At 41.0% G+C, this 23282-nt stretch overlaps 1 protein-coding gene across 23 annotated transcripts in view; it reads left to right on the top strand.

Moving 5' to 3' along the window:
* ZNF638 (zinc finger protein 638) overlaps nt 1-23282 on the top strand; it is a 167350-nt gene that overhangs the window by 137846 nt on the left and 6222 nt on the right. For 18 of the 23 annotated variants that reach the window (XM_051842783.2, XM_008254265.4, XM_051842784.2 and 15 more), the window contains 5 exons: nt 11812-11849; nt 16747-17965; nt 18574-18639; nt 19755-20706; nt 22751-22855. In XM_051842783.2, coding sequence (XP_051698743.2) covers nt 11812-11849; nt 16747-17965; nt 18574-18639; nt 19755-20706; nt 22751-22855 — 2380 coding nt within the window. Of the gene's footprint in view, nt 1-11811; nt 11850-16746; nt 17966-18573; nt 18640-19754; nt 20707-22750; nt 22954-23282 lie in introns of all 23 variants that reach the window. The other 5 variants (XM_051842786.2, XM_051842785.2, XM_070068953.1 and 2 more) reach the window with 2 other exon arrangements.

Below are 23282 nucleotides of genomic sequence, written 5' to 3'. Positions count from 1 at the left end.
CTACTGCTTTCAGATACTGTGTGCAGTTAAAAGTAACCAAACATTAACTTGATGCTTGCTTTCTTTCCTTTTGAAATAGCTTTTCTTTTAATCCTATTATTCTGTGAACATTTAGAAATTTTCAATGTTTTCCTTTTATTTGAAAGGCAGAGGAACTGAAACAGAGAGAAAAATCTGTCTATATGCTGGTTCACTCCCCAAACGCTTGCAACAGACAGTGCCGGACCAGGCCTCAGCCAGAGACCTAAAACTCCATCTGGGTCTCCCACATGAGTGGCCAAGTATTTGAGCCATCATATGCTGCCTGCCAGGATATGTGTCAGCAGGAATCTAGATTGGAGTGGAACAGCAGTGACTTGAACCAGGTGCTCTGATATGAGATGCAGACTTCCCTGTGGTGTCTTAACCTAGTGACTGAGCCAAATGCCCACCTTTCCAAATGCTTTGTTATTTAGATGCTTCCTCTACCAGATTTCCTTGCTAGTCACTTTTGAACACAGTTCATCTAAGTTCCTTATGATGGTGTGACAAAGGAGGTCTTTACTCCAGTTTTCCATAGAATAGTCTTCCATTTGCATCTGAGATATTGTTAGCATGGCCTTTACTATCTATATTCCTATTCACATTCTGGTTACAACTACTTAGCCATTCTAGCTCTTCTCTCATCTTCTCAGCCTATCCCAGAATTACTGATAAGGCTTTGCTTAAAACAGTCTAGACCTTTTCTAGCCTGCTGTTTAGCACTCTTCCAATCTGTTAGAAACCAATGCCAGAGCTGCCTCCATATTTATAGGTGTAGTTATAATGTTTCCTAGCTCATGCAGGAGGTTAAGAGGGCATGGCATACCATGCCCCCCAGGAAAAGCACTGGTCAAGGGCTCAGCACACTGAGATCCCCAAATATGTTATGACTGCTGGCAGGCAGCAGAACCCAGGCACATTTCTCCCACCTCCACTTCCTGTTGAGGGGCCTTGTAATTGTCAACTAGGTAAACAGCTCCGGGTTGTGGCCCAGACCCCTAAGACCACCTGGAAGGCTATGTAGGCTACATGACCTTCAAGCTGATTGGAGAATCGTAGAGGCTCCAGTATCTGCTTTATCCTATAGAATTAGTGTTGCTACCCTGAGCTAGCTACTCCCCTTTGCCTGCCCTATTTAAAAAAAAAAAAACTGTGCCCAACTGTTAATAAATGAACACATTCACTGAAACTGTCTCCGGTGCTTGTCAAAGAACACCATCTCCGCACCATCCTGACAGTGTGGGCCTCACAGGACGAGCCCACAACTGGCGCTCAGACAGGGAACTGAACTTGTAAGGTAGGCAAGGGTGGAGCCCTCCCTGCTAGGTAAGGAGGCATCACCCATTAGTCAGGCCCCCATTCCCTCTCTGCTAGGTGAGAGGGTACCTCCGTCCCTTTCTAGGGACCCCCCACCCTGTTCATCAGCTCCAATCTCTCTGTGCTAGGTGAGAGGGTACCTCTGTCCCTTTCTAGAGGCCCTCACTGTGATCGTTGGCTCCAACTCCTCTCTGCTAGGTGAGAGGGTGCCTCCATCCCTTTCTAGGGTTTCCCCGCTGTGATCATCAGCTCCCCATGTGGATCTTCTATTGTTCACCTATGATAATTTTCTTGGTACCCTTGTTCTCTCTCTGGGACTCCTTGTTACCGCTCCATTGGACTGGTCTGTTTGTAGTTCATTCTTTCGCTTTCCTGATTGTTACCTACTTTTGCCCTTCACTATGGGCCAGATCCCGAGTAAGGACCCCAGGCCTAAGCTCTTGCAGGCTTTGTTGGAAACTCATGGCCTTAAACTAAAATGGGAGGAAGCCAAATGATTTTGCGAAACCTCTGTGGGCATGTGTCCGTGGCTTGAAGCAGTACACATTTATGATCCATCCGTCTGGGAGAAGATTCATAAGCCGCCCGTCGGCAGGAGGTAAACACCAACATACCTGCCCCCTCCCCAGTTGTTTGACCAGGTAAAGCTTTGTGCCCTCCATGCTTGCCTGAAGGAGGGGCCCCACTCAATCTCCAAGGCTGCATCGAAAAGCCTCTGAGGATCTTAAACTTCCTTACCAGAATGGAACAGGCTGTACACAGCAAGGTCACTCATGAGGGGGCCAAGAGGGCCCTGATCTGTGACCTGATATGGGAAGGCTTAAATAAGGAACACTGTGCTGCGATTGCCCCAGTGCGTATAAAGTCGCTAGATGAGTGGATTCTCACATGTCAGGATATTGGGGTCCACTCTTCCCAAACTGAGAAGCTCACCCAGGCACTTAATGCCTAGACAGAGATACTTTCCCAGGCTCTGACTTCTGTGGTACAGGTTCAGGACCCTGAATTCCTCCATGTTACAGTGGACACCTATTCAGGATTTATAATGGCAACTCCTTCAACGGGTGAAAATGCCCCTAAGGTTATTGCTCACTTCCTGTCTTGCTTTCTTGTTATTGAACTCCCACTTTCCATAAAAACTGATAATCGCCATGCTTATACATCCAAAGTGTTTACCTCCTTTTGTGTTAAATGTGCCATTTGTCATATCACAGGCATACCCTGTGACCCCCAAGGCCAAGGCATTGTAGAAAGGAGATGTTAGGACCCTAAGCTTGAAAAACGGGGAGGGAGTATGGTACCCCCCAAAAGAGTGTTAACTTTGCTCTTCTCACCTTAAATTTCTTATAAGTCTCACCCTCTGGAGAACCACCAGCAGTGAGACACTAGAGACCTCTCACAGGCCCAACCCAGTTGCCCCTGGTCTGATGGGGGAACCTGACTACCCAACAGTGGAAGGGACCTGATCCCCTTATAACAATGGGAAGAGGTTTTGCTTGTGTCTTTCCAGATATCGCTCCATAGCCTGTGTGGATACCCACCGGAAATGTCAAACCCTGGACCCCAATCTCCAAAAATAAGCCAACTTCAGCACCTTTCCCTAAACGAGCCACCAATGAAAAGACCCTGGAAGAGGAGGAAGCTTGTGCCCTCCCAACTCCCAATCCAACTGGCTTGATGCTGATCTGTGCAGCACTGATGTCAAACTCTCAGGCTGCCCGTGACCAGGCTAGGTCCCAGGATGGCCCTGGCAATTTGACTTCCTACCCAAATACACAGTAACTGGACCGGACCCTAGGACCAGTCCTTCAAGGACGTGGTCAGGCAAGTGGTAGAACAAACTAAGAGGGCCCTTGGACTGATCATCTCTGCCGTTATATTCATTGTCACTGTGGTAGCCGGTGTGGCGGTCGCCACAGTTTCCCTCGTCCAACTGTGCACCCCCAGTGTGTTCACTTCACAACTGTTTGTGTCACCAATGTGCCTGTCTTAGACTGGGAAACTGGATATTGTAACTTGGCAGCCTATATCAGGGGCCCTTAGGATGAGGAGTTTTCTCAGGTGCCCTTCAATTTAACCCAGAACTTAATGCCACTCACATTTCTATCATGGTGGTTACCACCTTGACACAGGGACTGGTTGATTACTGGTGGGGACTCTTGAAATTTTGGTTCCATCCCTATACGTTGATTATTGCAGTCATGGTTATTGTGGATTGTAGCTTATTGATCTGGTTTTTCCATGCCACACTAAGCAGAGTCACATCTGTCAAGCGAAAGGCTGCTCTGCTGGCTGAGATTTTGGCCATAGTATAGTCCACCCTAAAACTGTGGGGGAGATGTGGGTGATCCTGTGCCTGACTGGGAGACTGCCTGCCTAGCCCATGCAGGAGGTTAAGAGGGCCCCTGGAAAAACCCTGGTCAAGGGCTCAGCACACTGAGACCCCCACATATGACCTGACGGCTGGCAGGCCGCAGGGACCCAGGCACATTTCCCCCACCCCCCTCTTCCTGTTGAGGGACCTTGTTGAGAAATGTTCCTTCTATACCCAATTTACTTAGAGTTTTCATCATGAAAAGGTGTTGTATTTTATCAGATGCTTTCTCTGCATCTATTTTTTTTTTAAGATTTATTTATGTACTTGAAAGGCAGAGTTACAGAGAGGCAGAGGCATAGAGAGATGTCTTCCATTCTCTTGTTCACTCCCAGTTGGCTGGAACGGCCAGCCAGAGCTTTGTCAATCTCAAACCAGGAGCCAGGAGCTCCTCCCAGTCTCCCCCATTGGTGCAGGAGCCCAAGGACTTGGCCCATCTTCTGCTGCTTTCCCAAGCCATAGCAGAGAGCTGGAACAGAAGTAGAGCACCTGGGACTCGAACTGGCACCTATATGGGATGCCTGCACTGCGGGCAGTGTGTTTACCTGCTACCACAGCGCTGGCTTCTCTTTGCATCTATTGAGATAATCATATGTTGTTGTTGTTGTTGTTTTAATGACAGGTAGAGTTACAGATAGTGAGAGAGAGAGACAGAGAGAAAGGTCTTCCTTCCATTGGTTCACACCCCAAATGACTGCTACGGCTGGTGCTGCGCCGATCCATAGCCAGGAGCCAGGTGCTTCTTCCTGGTCTCCCGTGCAGGTGCAGGAGCCCAAACACTTGGGTCATCCTCCACTGCCCTCCCAGGCCACAGCAGAGAGCTGGACTGGAAGAGGAGCAACCGGGACTAGAACCCTGTGCCCATATGGGATGCCGGCACTGCAGGCGGAGGATTAACCAAGTGAGCCACAGTGCCAGCCCCGATCATAGGGTTTTTGTACTTCAATTTGTTAATGTGATGTATCACGTTGATTTTGTGAAAGTTGAACCATCCCTGCATACTAGGGATAAATCCCAATTGGTCCAGGTGAATGATCTTTCTGATGTGTTGTTGGATTCGATTGGGTAGTATTTTGTTGAGAATTTTTGCATCTATGTTCATCAAGGAAATTGTTCTGCAGTTCTCTTTCTCTGTTGTATCTTTTTCAGGTTTAGGAATTAAAGCGATGCTGGCTTCATAGAAGGAGTTTGGGAGGAAATAGCTTGAGAACAATTGGAGTTAGTTCTTCCAGCTAGAATTTAGCAGTGAAGCCATCCAGTCCTGGGCTTTTCTTTTCTGGGAGGGTCTTTATCACTCATTCAATTTCTGTCTTGGTTATGGGTCTTTTTATGATTTCTTTGTCTTCTGGCTCAATTTAGGTTGGTTCTGTATGCCCAGGAATCTGTTCATTTCTTTTAGGTTTCTTCATTTCTTGGAATACATTTCTTTGTAGTAATTTCTGACTATTTTTTTTTTTATTTTTATGGTATCTGTTGCATTTCCTTTTTTATTTTCAATTTTATTGATTTAGGTCTTTTTTTTTTTTGGTTAGTTGGGCCATTGTGTCAATTTTGTTTTGATGAGCTTTTGTATTTTTTTTTTCAATTTTGTTTGTTCTCTAATTTAAATGATTTCTTTTCTCCTACCAGTTTTGAGTTTGGTTTGCAGTTGTTTCTCTTGGACCTTCAGATTTATTGCTGACTTATTTATTGGTATCTTTCCAATTATTTGATATAGGCACTAGTTGCTATAAACTTTCCTCTTAACACTGCTTTTGCTGTATCCCATCAGTTTTGAAATGTTGTATTGTCATTTTCATTCATTTTCAGAAATTTTTTGATTTCTCTTTTGATTTATTCTATGATTTCTTCATTCAGGAGCATGTTTTTCAATCTCCATGTGTTTGCATATGTTCTAGAGATCCTTGAGTTGTTGATTTCCAGCTTCATTCCATTGTAGTCTTTATTTATTTATTTGAAAGGCAGTGCTTTCCCAGGTCATAGCAGATATGTGGATTGGACGTGGAGCAGCCAGGACTCCAACCAGCACCCATATGGGATGCCAGCACTGCAGGCAGCAGCTTTACTGGCTATGCCACAGTGCCAGCCCCTTGATTTTTTTTTTTTTTTTTTTTAATTTGCTGAGACTTGCTCTATGGCCTAGTATGTGATGAGAAGAATGTGTATTCTGCCACTGTGGGGTGAAAGGTTCTGTAGATATCGGTTAGGTCCATTTGTGTCAATTAACTCTGTTGTTTCCTTGCTGATTTTCTGTCTGGTTGATCTGTCCATTGCTGAAAGTGGGGTGTTGAAGTCCCTTATTACTATTGTATTGAAGTCTGTCTCCCTTTAGATCCTTTAACATTTCTTTTAAATAACGAGGTGCCCTGTAATTAGGTGCATATACATTTATAATAGTCACATCTTTCTGTTGAATTAATACCTTAATCATTGCATAGTGCCTTTTTTCCTCTCTTTTAACAGTTTTTGTGTTAAAGTCTATTTTGTCTGATAATAGGATGGCTACACCAGCTCTTTTTTGTTCCTGTTAGCATGGAGTATCTTTTTCCATCCTTTTGTTTTCAGTGTGCATATATCTTTGTTGGTGAGATATGTTTCTTGTAGGCAGCAAAGAGAGGGTCTTTTTTTTTAATCCATTTAGCCAGTCTGTATCTTTTAATTGGAGTTGAGGCCATTTACATTCAAGGTGATATTGATAAGGACTTGGCCTGCCATTTATCCATAAATATTCCTATTGTTTACTTTAGATTTCTTTTGTACTTTCACTGGGAGATTTTTCTGCCTCCACCTTTTTTTCGTAGTGGTGACCATGTTTCTGTGTAAAGCACATCTTTGTTTTTGTTTTTGTTTTTGTTTTTTTTTTTTTTTTTTTTTTTTTTTTTTTTTTTTTTTTTTTTTTTGACAGGCAGAGTGGACAGAGAGAGAGAGAGACAGAGAGAAAGGTCTTCCTTTGCCGTTGGTTCACCCTCCAATGGCCGCCGCTGCAGCCGGCGCACCGCGCTGATCCGATGGCAGGAGCCAGGAGCCAGGTGCTTTTCCTGGTCTCCCATGGGGTGCAGGGCCCAAGCACCTGGGCCATCCTCCACTGCACTCCCTGGCCACAGCAGAGAGCTGGCCTGGAAGAGGGGCAACCGGGACAGAATCCGGCGCCCCGACCGGGACTAGAACCCGGTGTGCCGGCGCCGCTAGGCGGAGGATTAGCCTAGAGAGCCACGGCGCCGGCCTGTGTAAAGCACATCTTTAAACATCCTTTGTAAGGCTGGGAAAGTGGTAACAAATTCTTTCGGTTTATGTAATGGAGGGTCTTTGTTTCACCTTCATTCATGAATGAGAGCTTTGCAGAGTACAGTATTCTGGGTTAACAGTTTCTTTCTCTCACGACTTGGAATATATCTCATCATTTTTTCCTAGCCTGTAGGGTTTCTGATGAGAAGTCAGTTGTTGAATCTAATTGGAGATGCTCTGAAAGTTCTCATACACATTTTAGAATCTTTTCTTTATGTTTTACTGTGGAGAGTTTGACTACAATGTGTTGTAGTGAAGACCTTTTCTGATCATGTCTTTTAAGAGTTCTATGTGCTTCCTAGACTCGGATATCCCAATCTCCATATTAGGAAAGTTTTCTGTAATTATTTCCTTAAAAAGGCCTTCTAATCCATTTTCTCTGTCCATGCCTTCAGGAGCTCCCAAGACCCATAGGTTGGGTTGTTTGATAGTATCCCATAAATTTCCAACACTGTTTTTTAGTTTTCTGATTTTTTTTTTAGTCTGACTGTAAAATTTCTAGTGATTTGTCTTCTAACTCATATTCTTTCTTCTGCCTCACCCAGTCTGTTGTTTAGGGTTTCTACCACATTTTTTATTTGTTCTGTTGAATTCTTTATTTCCAGTATCTTATTTTGATTTCTCTTTAAAATCTCAATTTCATGGGAAAACTTTTCATGTGGTCATGTATGGATTTCTTTAGTTTGTGGATTTGCTTTTGATTACTTCTAAATAACCTTATGATCAATTTTTTGAATTCTGTTTCTGGTATTTCTTCAATCTCTTCATCTTCATATTCTAATCTTGAAGTGTTGTGCTTTTGGGGGGGCATCATGTTGTCTACCTTATTCTTGTTTCTTGAATTGCTGCTTTATTATTAGGCATTTTTGGAGATACTTGCTGGTTTGTTTTTTTTTTCCCCTGTAATGGCTTTTTATCTTTGGACTATGCCTTTGTGGCTTAGTGTCTGCTCTTTCAGTGAACACCCAGAGACATGTGCTGGGTATGGTCAGTGAGCTTTGTCAGTGCTCCAGAGTGAGAGGAGTGTCCAAGGTGACACCCAAGTTGGGAGTGGTAAATCTCTTTTCCTTTCCCTTTCCCTTCCCTTTTGTTTCCTTTTTCACCTTCTCTACTCCAAGGAGACCAGTGCCTTGGTGCTTGCCCTAGTGAGTATAATATTGTCTGCACTGCCACAAGAACCACAGAAAGAATCTGTTCAGTCGTCAGTGTGAGCATGGATCCTACAGCAGTGACCCTCACCCAGAAATCAGGGATCTCCAAGCATGTGCATCCGTCCACAGTGACTGCCCAAAGTCCCAGGCACACCCTGTGCCCTCTCTCACAGCCACAGTGTTTTCACAGTCCCAGCACATAAGACTCCCACAGTCACGAGCACCCAGCCAGACTCAGGTGTCTCCTCTCAACCGGCTGCCAGGCCTGTGGACAGGAGCTGGTGCAGCTGTTATGTATGTCCAAAATGGCACCTTCCCTCTCTCGGCTAGTAACAGAATGCCATTGCCAAGTGGTTGGGGAGAAAGAAGCGTGTCCCCCTTTTTTCCCCTCTAGGTTGGCAGGAATACTGTCCTCCACAGAGCTCCAAGCCAGACTCACACTGCTTTATCACTGATAGCTTGGGCTACTGCATTCTGGTCTCACCTCACTCTCCAAAGCTGGTGCTGAAATTCTTGGCTGCTGGGGTCCTGATTTGTGTGCATCCACACCCTCCACATAGATCCACAGTGTCCCTCTATAATTTGTGTGGAGTTTGCTCTCTGACTCTCCCCTGAGACTGCTTCTCTCCACTTTTTTTTTTTTTTTCTTACTATCTTCCCCTTAGACTAGAGCAGTAAGCTCCCTCCCTATTCTGCCATCTTGGAAATTCTCCTAGATTACCTATTATTTATTTGAAAGGCAAAGTCTCAAGGAGACACAGACAGGGGGAGCGGTAAGGGGAGAGAAAGAGAGATAGAGTAACCGATTTTCTATTTGCCGGTTTACTCCCCAAATGACTGTAATTGCTGGGGCTGGTCCAGGCTGAAGCAGTAGCAGTAGCCAGGAACTCCAGTTCGCTCATATGGGTGGCAAGGGCCCATGAATCTGCTTTCTCAGGCCGATTAGCAAATCCAAAATGGAGCACTCAGGACTTCAACAGGAGTTTCATCTTAGGATGCTAACCGTACAGTCAGTGGTTTAACCTGCTTTGCCATAGTGCCAGCCACTAAAATTGCATTTTGTTAAGTTATGTCATTCATGATTTTCAAGTTTTTTTTCAATTAAGTTCATATTACACAATGGCTATATAAGAATTCTTCCAGCTATATAGTACCCAAATTCTTTAATGAAAGAAGCGAAAGTTTATAAAATTTGTCTTGATGGGTACTTTACTTCCCAAACCCTTGTTCATTCTATTTTATTAAGTTGGAAAGTACATTTGGCTTAATGTGAATGCTTCATTTCACCCTCAGATTTTTGTCACTACAGTTTTTACTACTTAAAATGAGTTACTGCTACTTAAAATAAGTTAATTATGTCTATATTGCTGTCTCAGTACCTCCCCACTTTCGTTAGTTGTAAAGGTTACTTCATTGTATAGAACATTATAGCCTTTAGTTATTTTTTAATGTTTTCTCTTTTTACTTTTTAAGATTTATTTTATTTGAAAGAATTATAGAGAGAGAGGAAGAGACAGATCTTCCAGCCTTTTAGTTGACTCCCCAGATGGCCGCAGTCAGTGGCTGGAGCTGGGCCCAAGTCAGGAGCCAGGAGCTTCCTGTGGGTCTCCTGTATAGGTGCAGGGGCCCAAGCACTTGGGCCATCTTCCACTGCTTTCCTGGGCCATCAGCCGAGAGCTAGATTGGAAGTGAAACAGCCAGGTCTCAAACCAGCACCCATGTGGGATGCCGACATTGCAGACAGTGGCTTAATCCACAGTGCTGGCCCCAGCCTTCTTTAATTATAGATAATATGCATACAAAATCTATAGTACTCAATTCTAAGTATTGAAAAGCAATATTAGCATTTTTAATATCTTGATTATAAATTAAGTAATAATGAGAGTGGTTCTTTAAAAAAGGAAATATATATATACACACTTGTGCACTCAGAGATGAATTTCTTGCATTTTGTTTTTGAAAGGGGAAAGAAAATATCTTCATTATGTAACTCAGATTATGTAGTTTAATACTTCTGTTGAATAGAATCTATTCTCTTAGAGGTATTCTCTGGCTTCCTATTCTAAATGATGGCTATTTGTGTGCTTTGTAAACCAATCCTTTGTTTTCTTTTCATTGTTATTCTGAGTTATTTCTGCTACTTCTTAGACTTTGTAGAGCAATCCATAAAGTGAGAAATAAAGTTTGCTAGAGTACATCTTCAAATAATGTTTTACCCCAGAAAATATGGGAGGTAAATTTTCTGAGTCCTTTCATATTTGAAAATTATTTTAGCCGGTGCCGGGGCTCAATAGGCTAATCCTCCGCCTGTGGCGCCATTACACCGGGTCCTAGTCCTGGTCAGGGCGCCGGATTCTGTCCCAGTTGCCCCTCTTCCAGTCCAGCTCTCTGCTGTGTCCCAGGAGTGCAGAGAGGATGGCCCAAGTCCTTGGGGCCCTGCACCCAAATGGGAGACCAGGAGAAGCACCTGGCTCCTGGCTTTGGATCAGCGCGGTGCGCCGGCCACAGCGGCCATTGGAGGGTGAACCAACGGTAAAGGAAGACCTTTCTCTCTGTCTCTCTCTCACTGTCCACTCTGTCAAAAAAGAAAAAAGAGAAAAAAAGAAAAGAACTATTTTATTACTTTCCTCCTAGATACTTTATCAGTAGTTTTTCTAGGTGGAGAATTTGGTGCTCACATTATTTTGCCTTTGATTTTCAGCAGCTAGTACTGTTGGGAAGACCAATTCTTACCATACCTGTAGGTATTCTGTATCTTTGATAATGTTTAGGGCTTATTCATTAAACTAATATTTAATTCTTTTCTGTGCCATCACTTTTAGACATGTTGAAATACATTGGTGAATAGCAGGGTCACTATCCCATGTCCCAATCCTACAAAAATTGTATTTGAATGGAGTAAATAGATGATAAACAGATAACACAAATTTGTTGTCTGTGTGCCTGCATAAATGTCAACAAGTTAAAACTGTTAATGAAACAATCGGGGGGAAAAAAAAGAGTGATCAGTAAGAAGTTGTATTTCTTAGAATGGTCAGTATTAGCCCCCTACAGAACAGTTACTAGCGATATCTGAAGGAAGAGAGAAGCTCTACACATACATATCAAGGAGAAGTTTTTAGAAAAATAAGGGTGAAGGCCTGAGGAACATACTTATTAATGTAGAAATTTCCAGGGAGGATCAGTATGCATAGTCCAGTAAGCAAAATTTTCTCTTAGTTTGTAGCTCATTTCTTTTTGTTTTTTGAAAATTTATTTATCTGAAAAGCAGAGTTACAGAAAGAGAGGGAGAGATACAGAAAGCTCTTTTGTTGCTGGTTCACTCCCTGAATGACCACGTTGACCAGAGCTGGACTAGTCTGGAGCCAGGAGTTTCCTCCAGGTCTCCCACATGTGTGCAGAAGCCCAAGCACTTAGGCCATCCTCTGCTGCTTTCCCCAGTGCATTAACAGGGAGCTGGAGTAGAAGTAGAACAGTTGGGTCTCAAAACAGTGCCCATATGGGATGCTGGCATCACAGGTGGCAGCTTAACCCAGTATGCCACAGTGGTGGCCCCTAAGAGGTATTGCTTTTTGTATTTTCACTGAATGCACTTCATTGATAGGTTAAATATACTTAAAGTCCAGTAGAATTGCCTCTAATAAAATGTCAATTATATTACAGGCGCAAACTGAGAATGACCCAGAACTAGGAAAAGAAAGGTATGTTGCTTTTTAAGTTTTCTAACATTTTTGAAGAGGTTTTTTTTTCTTTTGAGTTTCATTTCTGCATTTTAAGTAATTACTCATAGCAAAAAGTTCCTGTCTTAGAAGGTTTTTTAATGCAAATGTGGGCTTGTTGTGGGTTCTTTCATAGTTGTTTGAACTAGGGGTTTGTTGCTTTCTCTGTCTCATTAAGGTATTTCTTGATTATTTAGAGAAGTTGAGTGTACAAACATAGATTGAATTAAATGTACAAATATGACTTCTTTATAAAATGTTTTCAGAAGGCTGTTAACTAAACTCTAAGCAATATTATATATTGTTGTTACTTTTTCTGTCCTAGAATAATTAAACACAATAATAATGTTTGAACTATCTAAATTGCATTAACTTAAAACAAAAAGGTAGCTTTCATGTGTGTTTTGGTAGTTCTTAAAAGCAACTATAGTTTGAAGAAGGGATTTTTGTCAAAGTTAAATACACTGCTTTTTATTTTCAGAGGATGAAAGCTTAGTTTTCAAAGTCTACGAAGTAGAGACTTATAACCTTGTTTGGGCTACATAAAAGACACCTTCCCCTTAGTTACTTTTTTATTCTGATGGATACCTTCCTTGTCACCGCTGTTGTCCCACCAATTATTAACCTGCCTCTCACTGTTTTACATTATATTTAAAAATTTATTTTATTTATTTGAAAGACAGTTACAGAGAGAGGTAGAGCCAGAAAGAGAGCAGTCTTCCATTCTGCTGATTCACTTCCCAAATGACCATAAAGGCCAGAGCTGAGCTGATCCGAAGCCAGGAGCCAGGAGTTTCTTCCCGGTCTGCTACACTGGTGCAGGGACCCAAGGACTTGGGTCATCCTCTGCTGCTTTCCCAGGCCACAGCAGAGAATTGGATTGGAAGAGGAGCAGCTGGGGCTTGAACCGGTGCCCATTTCGGGATACTGGCGCTGCAGGCTTGGGCTTTAACCTGCTGTGCCACAGTGCTGGCCCCTGTTTTACATTTTAAATCACTGATTTGGGATATTTATTTTCCTTCCTGTATACTAACTGAATCACTAGTGTTTGCTAGCCCATGTTGTATAAGCATGTAAGTTTGAAATCGCATTTTCATTCTGTTTTAAAGTGTAGTGTTTGTTTTTTGATGTACTGTTTTGAGATGCCTACGAAACAAAATGTCTTACTGGATTTTTCTTCTCAGTAAATATTTCTTACAAAATCATGGTTTAGATAAAGGTGATTGTCAGTACATTGGTAACTTCAAGCGAAACAGGCTTGGTGTATTGGTCAACACACTTTTTGTAGTTGTTGACTTCATCATACCAATTACATTCATTTCCCTAAAGCATAATACCACCTGTCATGTTTGTTATAACAGCTTACAAAGAGCTTCATAAATAACAGTACTTCATGGAGTAGTACAGATAGACCTACAATTTGGCTATAATAACTGTTGCTGCTAAGTAAGTATGTTCTTCCCAAAATTCATTTTATCTATTTCATTTGAGGTCTGCAAGAAAAACTGTTGTCTGTTTGAGAGGCAGAGAGACAGAAACAGAAACAGAGCTCCCAGTCCACTGATCAGTTCACTCCCCAAATTCCTACAACAGCCAAGGCCCAACTGAAGCCAGGAGCTGAGATACAGTCCAGATCCCCCGTGTGGGCAGCAGGAACCCAATTAGTTGAAGCACTGCTTCCAGAGCCTGTTTGGCGTCAGGAGCCAGTGGCAGGTATCCAACTCAGGCACTTGATATGAGATGTAGGTGACTTAATCACTAGGCTAAATACCCACTGTGGTTTTTAAAAATTCTTATTTATTTTCATTTATTTGAAAATCAAGAGAGATCTTCCATCTAACAATTCACTCCAGAAATGTTTGCAACAGCTAGGGCAGAGCCAGACCAAAACCAGAAGCCTGGAATGCAGTCTGGGTCTCCCACATGGATAGCAGGAATCCAATACTTCAGCCATCACTTGCTGCCTCCTGGGATGCCCATTAGCAGGAAGCTAGAATAAAAGTGCAGGCAGGACTCAAACCCAGACACTCTGATAATGGGATGTAGAGTTCCAAAGTGTGTCTTAATTGTTGCACCAAATACCACCTGCACCTAAAATTTTCTTTTGCCATCAGTTTTTTCCCTCTTTTATTTATTAGAGAAAAAGATGTGGGATATGACCAGAACACTATACATTTCTTTTGGAGTAAACTGATGCTGAGAAAAGAGTTGTAGTGGTATTTTTTAAAGTACTTAATGGTTGCCAGCTCATCAGAATGTGATCTTTTTGTTTATGATGAAACTTTATTTAAGTAGATTTCCTATTTAGAGAAGATCTCACATGGATATGTTTTTATAATTTAATAGTAATCCATGATGCCTGTACTCACCCTCTACTGGATAAACAGGGTTCATTTCACATATTTAAAGCTCCAAATAAGGATGCTAGATGATTCATTAGTATTGGAGCTCTGAAATAAACACTGATCTCCAGGATTGTGAAGTCCAAATCTAGTTTCTTGGGATGTGTGTCTTACAGTGTTAACCTTTGTTCAAAATGCCCAGCTTTTATTGTATGCATTTTCTGAAGGTCTTAAAATTCGGGCATTAATGCAGATGAGATGGAGAATGCGAAATCAGATGCCTTCCTGAGATCCTTTTCTGTGCCTTTCCCAGAATGATTTTGTTTTGCTTTAATCTTTAAAAAGACTTGTTTAACTCTGATATTAACAATGTCATTTATTTGACATCTCAGACTGGCTTTGTAAGCTACCTTGCTCACTAGTGAAGCCTTTGCCTATTTTAGCAAATAGATACTAATGATACTAATATGTGGTAAATGATTTCTGTGAAGAAAACTTTTTTTAAAGACCAGCACACGAGACATATATGGAATTAAACCATTTTTCCACATAGGTGGTCTTTCTCTGTGTGAGGGTGGCACTACTTAGTGATTCATTTTGTGTAAAAATAGTAACTTTTTTTGGTAGTAAGGGAGAACTCTCTCTATGAGCTTGAGCTGGGAACCAAAATTTCCACTATTATCTTTCTATACCATTGAATATTTTTATAGCCCTAATTTAGGGTTAATACTCAGCTCAGTAATGAATGTGATTTTCATTATGGGAAGTGAATTTTGAAATTAAAAAACCAAAGTTTATATTTTTAGAAATAATCTTTACACAACTGTTGTAACAGTGAATGTCACAGCTGTGTCTTTGTCGTTTATGCTGAGCAACAATTTGTATTTTACATAATCCTAAGAATTTGGAACACTAAAGTTAGTCATTGATATTTGACTAATAAAGATGTGAATTGTTTCAAATGACTTTTTCAGCTTATGAATAATAGAATCTGTGTTGACTAAGGTCTATGATTATTGGCTTTTCAACTTAAATACTTAAATTATGCAAGCACTGTGGCATTTGCAACATTTTTTTTAAAAAAGAGAGATTTATTTATTTTAAGTCAGAGTTACACAGAGAGAGGAGGAGATTCAGAGAAAGAGGTCTTCCATCTGCTGATTCACTACCCAGTTGGCCGCAGTGGCCAGAGCTGCACCAATCCAGAGCCAGGAACCAGGAACCAGGAGCTTCTTCTAGGTCTCCCACATCAGTGCAGAGGCTCAAGGACTTGGGCCATCTTATGCTGCTTTCCCAGGCTATAGCAGAGAGCTGGATCAGAAGAGAAGCAGCTGGGACTTGAATGGGTGCCTATAAGGGATGCTGGCACTGCAGGCAGTGGCTTTACCTGCTACGCCACAGCGCCGGCCCCGCATTTGCAGCTTTTGATCAAGAGTTATTTATCTGATCTCATAGAAAAGTTTTCTCCTTCGGAACCTTAAACTTAAATCTTTGTTGGAAGTGAGGGATTTTTCAGTTCATTGACTATCCTGATGTTATAGCACTTTTTCTAAACTTCTGAAATATGATTGACATCATCTCAGGACACAAAACACTGTGTTGCATTGTTAACTAAAGGATGTTTAGCCACCCTTTAAGAAGCTTGTTAAAGGGAATTGGTTGTATGCCTCCTTCTTTGAAAAAGGGAGAAAAATGTTGTTATTCTTTATTGTGAGGTATTGATATGGTTTGATCACTTTCTGATGTCTGTCTCTAACCTGCTTCTAATGTAATTTTGTGAATGTGTTAACTTTAATTTGTGTTGGTAGAATGATAGACATTGTCTTCAGAAGCTAAGATTTTCCTTATTCAGAATAATCTTTGACCTATGGAACATTAATATAAAGATAGTTCATTCTGTCTTTGCTTCCTTGAAAGTAATGAAATTACAAAATCACATTCATTTTCTTTTGATTTGGAAAGACTAGATGAGGTAAGATCAGTTAATCAGTGCAGTTCTTGAAAATGTAAAAGCTATCACATCTTTTTAAAAAAATGATATGGTTAGGAGTATAGCCTTTTCCTACTACCTTTTTTGTTTTTAAAAAAATTCACTTTAAATTTCAGTGCATCACTCATCAATTTCATTGTAGTACAGTACCAACATTTTACTGTTTTAAAAACTGTTGGGAGGTTAGGATTATATAATTTGAGGATCTCAAGTTGACATAGTAGGGAGCAAAATTGGTTTTTAACTCCGATGAGTAAAAGGAGCATATCAATGCTTGTAGTTTTGCCATTGTTTCCTTCAAATTAAAGAGAAAGCTTCATTGAGATGGAGTATCTTTTAAATTTTTGTATTGTTTACATATTTCCAAAAACTTCTTAACCGTTTTTACTGTTAATTGGCTGGATTTTCCAAAGCTTATTTATGATACATCAGGAAATCTTTGCAAGTAGCATCCGTAGGATTAATTATAATGGTTGAATCCTCATCATAGTTTGATTTTGGTTTGTGTTCTTTTTTTGTTGTTGTTTTTGTTTTAAAATACTTTTAGCCCTGGTTTGAAAAACAATCCAGTTGATGAAAGTGAGGTACAGACAGCAACTGATAGTCCCTCTGTTCAACCTAATGAGATTGAAGAAGAAATTACTCCTAGCCTACAAACAGAAACTTTGGTACAGCAAGAAGAGCCTTGTGAGGAAGAACCTGAAAAAGGACTATGTAACTCTGGTTTTACTATTGAAACATTGCAAGTTGAAAATCAAGAAGAGGAGGTCAAAGTAGAAATTCCTCTTTTAGCACCCACTCCTACCAGTATTGAGCTATTCACTGAAAATATAGAGGAATCTGCTTTAAATCAACAAGTATTTTCTAATGACTTTGAGAAGGAAGAGGCAGAAATTAATGCTGAAACAGAATTGTCAACATCTGACAGTGCATTTATAAAAGAAAGGAACATCAAAGAAATTCTAGAAGAATCTCCATCTGAAGCAGATTTCCTTTCTGGAATTACACAGTCTGTGGTAGAAGCGGTAGCTGAAGTGGACAAACATGAAGCTGTTTCAGAAATAATGCCAGCTGCTTGTGTTGTAACTTTAGTACCAGGAGTTTCCTCTAGTGATGAGAAGGCAGTGAGCAAAAAAGATGTTTCTGAACAAAGTAACATTGATGAACATGAGAAGAATGAATTTGCTGCTAAGGAAACCAGAGTAGATATACAGATAGGAGCAGAGGAGGCTGAAAAGAATGAAGCTAGGATGGTTGCAGAAAAATTGGAAAAGATTATGGCAGCAGTGAAAGAGAAACCTGCAGAAAACGCTGTAATTAAGGCATACCCAAATAAAGGAGTGGGACAGACTATTAAGCCTGATGAAACTAGTAAAACCAGTGTGTTGGCTGTATCGCATGTATCTAACAGTAAATCAAGCATCAAGACTACAATGATCTCTACTCCTAAGGCAAAAGCTACTGCTTCGAAAACTGAAAATCAGAAAAGTTTTCTGAAATCTGTGCTCAGAGATCAAATAAATGCAGAAAAGAAACTTTCAACCAAGGAATTTGGTCTACTTAAACCTGCAAGTGCCAGGTCAGGCTTGGCGGAAAACAGCAGTAAATTCAAAACCACTCAGAGTGGTGTTACCAAAGGAGGCAGTGGAAGGATCTCAGCTTTGCAAGGCAAAGATTCTAAACTGGATCACAAGGACATAACAAAACAGTCTCAGGAAACAGAGGCTAGATCTTCCATCATGAAGCGGGATGACAGCAACAATAAGGTGAGGAGAGTAGAAAGAATGGCTCACTGTGTCTTTGACGTGTTTAGCTCTGTTGCTGTAGCTGTGGAGTAGAAGATGTAATCTTATTTCATGTTTGCACCTGCTTACTTTCAGCTCACCCTAAGCTCCCATGTCCCTTCCTTAAACAGTTTCATTGATTGAAGCCAATAGCATTTTAGAGTATGAAACTCGAGTTCATAATTTATTAACAGGTTTGAAAAGCATTTGTGTATAGAAGTTGATCAGAAATAAACCTATGTAGTTTAAAGAAAAAGTGTGCAGTGAATCTCCTTAGCTGATTCAGCACTTTGCTTCTGAATGGGAGGTGATTTCCTCTCTTACACTGATGCTTTGTCAGGTTTCTAATTGCCCAAATTAGACATTGTGGATCTAAGGAAGAAATGATCAGAAAGACCGAATTTAATTCCAACTTTGAGAGTTGTTTATACCATTCAGTGACTGTTGACTTAGTTTTGTGTGCTTGTTAGATAATTATACTTGCATAATTGATTATAGTTGAATAATGTTTTATGTTTAAATTCCTTTTTTTGAATATTGATATTAATAACCTGTGTAAATTCTGGTTCTTGTGTTATTTAATATTTCAGACTTTGGCTGGGCAAAACACTAAGAGTTCTAAAAGCACCACTGGTAGAAGTTCCAAAGCTAAGGAGGTAAAAAAAAAAAAATCCAGTAACATTAACCTTTCATTTCACCCTTCCATGGCAGAGTTTGTCTATCTTATAACTCATACCTGCTTACTGATGTTTAATGAGTGAGAGCTATTCAACAAGGGACAAGAATGAAATGTCCTTTTTTTTTTTTTTTTTAACTGTACCATGAATTCTTCACTTTTTTTACCTTGAGCTAGGCTAAATAGTTTATCACTAATAGCAAACTAAATGTATAGAAATCCCATGGAAATTTATTTTCTTCAGGCACAATATTTCAAATCACAGATCTTTTTTCATTTACAGTTATATTACATATTTAGTCTTTTTTTTTGACAGGCAGAGTGGACAGGGAGAGAGAGAGACACAGAGAAAGGTCTTCCTTTGCCGTTGGTTCACCCTCCAATGGCCGCCGCGGTCGGCGCACCGTGCTGATCCGATGGCAGGAGCCAGGAGCCAGGTGCTTTTCCTGGTCTCCCATGGGGTGCGGGGCCCAAGCACCTGGGCCATCCTCCACTGCACTCCCTGGCCACAGCAGAGAGCTGGCCTGGAAGAGGGGCAACCGGGACAGAATCCGGCGCCCCGACCGGGACTAGAACCCGGTGTGCCGGCGCCGCTAGGCGGAGGATTAGCCTAGTGAGCCGCGGCGCCGGCCTACATATTGAGTCTTAATTTTTTCATATAACTTTCTTAATATATAAACTTTCTAGCTTGTACTGTGTATCTTTTTTGGGGTGCTGTTAGAAGTCCAGTAAGTCTCCAAGAACACTTGGTAGATATTTCATGTACAGAACAGTAAATTATTTGTTTATATTGTTTGACAGATCCTTTAAATGAAGCATTTTTGCATTTATAGTTCAAAATATCATTTATGAAGTAATTGTAATCTTAATTGAAATTAGGTAAAAATAGAAGATTGATATTGTTAGGATTTTTGGCATTACTTTTAATAGTTGATTCATTTGTGGTGCTTTTAAAAAAAATGAATTTTGACCTTTAGGAAACTTCTTTGTACTAAAATTCCCTCGAAAGACATACACCACATTTATTGTGACTTATGGGAACTCGGCCAGTTGGTTAATAGTTGTTCACAACACTGATTCTTAACTCTCCAACAGGAACCATTATTTCCATTTAATTTGGATGAATTCGTTACTGTGGATGAGGTTATAGAAGAAGTGAATCCTTCTCAAGCCAAGCAGAATCCATTAAAGGGAAAAAGGAAAGAAGCTCTCAAAAATACTCCTTCTGAACTTAATTTAAAGAAGAAGAAGGGAAAGACTTCTGCCCCTCGTGGTGTTGAGGGAGAATTATCTTTTGTAACATTGGATGAGATTGGGGAAGAAGAAGATGCAGCTGCACACCTAGCACAAACTCTAGTTACTGTAGATGAAGTAATTGATGAAGAAGAACTAAATATGGAAGAAATGGTAAAAAATTCAAATTCACTTCTTACATTAGATGAATTAATTGACCAAGATGACTGCATTTCCCATAGTGAACCTAAAGATGTTACTGTTCTGTCAGTGGCTGAAGAACAAGATCTGCTCAAACAGGAACGCTTGGTAACTGTGGATGAAATTGGAGAAGTAGAAGAACTACCTTTAAATGAATCAGCAGATATAACTTTTGCTACTTTAAATACTAAAGGAGATGAAGGAAATAATGTAAGGGAATCCATGGGGTTCATTTCTTCTCAGATGCCTGAAGACCCTTCTGCTTTGGTCACTGTTGATGAAATACAAGACGATAGTAGTGATTTGCATTTAGTGACTTTGGATGAAGTAACTGAAGAGGATGAAGACTCTCTGGCTGATTTTAACAACCTTAAAGAAGAGCTGAATTTTGTTACTGTTGACGAAGTTGGAGAGGAAGAAGATGGAGATAGCGATTTAAAAGTAGAGTTAGCACAAAGCAAAAGTGACCGTCCCACAGATAAAAAGGGGGATAGGAAGAGAAGAGCTGTGGACACAAAGAAGACAAAACTTGAAGCCTTGTCTCAAGGGGGTCCAGTAAATGAGAATATTATGGGAGAAGATCTGAAAACAATGATTGAAAGACACTTAGCAGGTAGATACTTGGAGGTGGTAGCTTTTCTATTTTATAAGAGGATTACATTTAAAATTAATTTAAAAATATATGTTGTAGAGGTAGGTGTTTGGCACAGCACTAATTAAGCCACTGGTTAGGATCCCCACATCCTGTATTAGAGTGTCAGTTCAAGTCCCAGCTCCTCCACCTCATATCCAGCTTCCTGATAATGTGCCTGGGCAGCAGATAACGACTCAAGTGCCTGCATCCCTGACACGCATTTGGGAGACCCAGATGTTGTTCTTGGCTCCTGGCTTTGACCTGGCCCAGCCTAGGTATTTACAGGCATTTAGGGTGGTGAATCAGTGGATGAAAGATTGATCTGTTTCTCTCTCTGTGTCTCTTTCTCCTTCCCTGTCACTCTGTCATTCTGCATTTTAAGTAGATGAAAACAAATGAGTGTTTTAAAAATAAATTTATATTGTGGCATTACCATTAATTCACCCTTTATTAATGTTCCAAGCCAAAAGATTATACTAACCATTAATAAAAGAGAACTTTAAAAAAAAAAAAAAGAGGGGGGGGCGGTGCTGTGGTGCAGCAGGTTAATGCCCTGACCTGAAGTGCCGGCATCCTGTATGGGAGCCGGTTCGAGATTCAGCTGCTCTACTTCCGATCCAGCTCTCTGCTATGGCCTGGGAAAGCAGTAGAAGATGGCCCGAGTCCTTGGGCCCCTGCACTGCTTGGGAGACCTGGAAGAAGCTCCTGGCTCCTGGCTTCGGATTGGCACAGCTCTGGCCATTGTAGCCATCTGGGGAGTGAACCATCGGATGGAAGACACACTTTCCACCTCCCCTCCCCTCCCCTCCCCTCCCCTCTCTCTGCTCTCTCTGTGTAACTCTGACTTTCAAATAAATAAATCTTTAAAAAAGTGAGAACTTTAGGAAGTTCATGAAAAATTGAATTATAAGTTGATTTTATTGCAGAAGATTTTTAAAATCCATACATATAAGGAATTTTCAAAAAAATCATAGAAAATATGTATTAGAGAAAACCACATGGATTTCATACTTTTTTTTTCTTTGACAGGCAGAGTGGACAGTGAGAGAGAGAGACAGAAAGGTCTTCCTTTTGCCGTTGGTTCACCCTCCAATGGCCGCCATGATTGGTGCGCTGTGGCCGGCGCACCGCGCTGATCCAATGGCAGGAGCCAGGTACTTATCCTGGTCTCCCATGGGGTGTAGGGCTCAAGCACATGGGCCATCCTCCACTGCACTCCCTGGCCACAGCAGAGAGCTGGCCTGGAATAGGGGCAACCTAGACAGAATCCGGCGCCCCCACCGGGACTAGAACCCGGTGTGCTGGCGCCGCAAGGCGGAGGATTAGCCTAGTGAGCCGCGGCGCCAGCTTCAAACGTGTTTTTTTTTTAAATAAGCAAAAGGATGTTCACACCAGATTGTCTTCCAGTTTTTGTTTACATTTAAGATTTAGCGTAATTCATAAAAAATATATTTTCCTTCATTTATTTTACTTGAGAGACGGTGCCAGATGGAGAGAGCACTCATCTTCTGGTTCATACCCCCAAATGTCCACAACAACTGACACTGGGCTAAGTAACCACCCAAGTACTCTGATGTGGGCATCTTAAAACAGTAGGCCAAATGCTGCCCTAAAGTGATATTTTAAAAATTTTTTATTTAATTTATTTGAAAGAAAGATCTTCCATCTGTTGGTTTACTCCCGAAATGCCCCCAACAGCTGGGGCTGGGCCAGACCGAAGCCATTAACCTGGAACTCCCATCTGGGTCGCCCATGTTCTTGGCAGGGACCCAAGAACTTCAGCCATCACCTGCTGCTTCCGAGGTTGTGCATTATCTGGAAGCTGGATCTGAAGCAGAGCTGGGACTCAAGCCCAGCACTCTAATTTGGGATGTCAGCATCTCAAGCTTAACCTCTGTGCCAGACACCTGCCTCTTGGGTAGTATTTGCAAAAATGTAAGGTGTTAATATTCAGATAATTTAATGTGTTTAAAGCAGTTTAAATATGGCTACTGTAGCACTAAAGGAGACTTTGTTTTTAAAGCTAAGACACCAACCAAAAGAACTAGAATTGGGAAAGTACCACCATCAGACAAAGCTGCTGGAACAGAAGCAGGCAGAGGTGAAGAGGCCTTCCACATTGAGGAAGGTAAACCAAGACTGGGAGTGTTGGGGGAAACGATTCAAAGATCTGCCATCTGAGAAGAAAAATAGAAGAATGGTGAAATAGAGCAGGAATGGAAAAAGGCAATAATTAATTTTTTTTCAGTTTTATTTGAAAGAGATCTTCTGTCTTTCTCTCCAGATGTCTCACATGAATAAAACTGTATTTAGATAATGAAGCATCAGTTTTTGGAATGTGACATATTTGTGGACATGATGTATGAAAGGTTTTTTTTTAATATTTTATTTTTTTATTTGAGGGTGTTACAGACAAGGTGAGACAGGGTGAGACAAAGGTAAAGCAAAAATTAACCACTAGCGTGCCTCAAAACACTCGAAGATTATCTCTCTTATCATTCTCTTTGAAGCACCTTTCCTGTCATTTTTTTTTTTTAAGCTTTACCCATTTGAAG

The sequence above is a fragment of the Oryctolagus cuniculus genome, chromosome 2 (assembly GCF_964237555.1).
Source record: "Oryctolagus cuniculus chromosome 2, mOryCun1.1, whole genome shotgun sequence".
NCBI lineage: Eukaryota > Metazoa > Chordata > Mammalia > Lagomorpha > Leporidae > Oryctolagus > Oryctolagus cuniculus.
The sequence above is the reverse complement of the archived record's forward strand: the minus strand, read 5'-3'. Positions and strand labels throughout refer to the sequence as shown.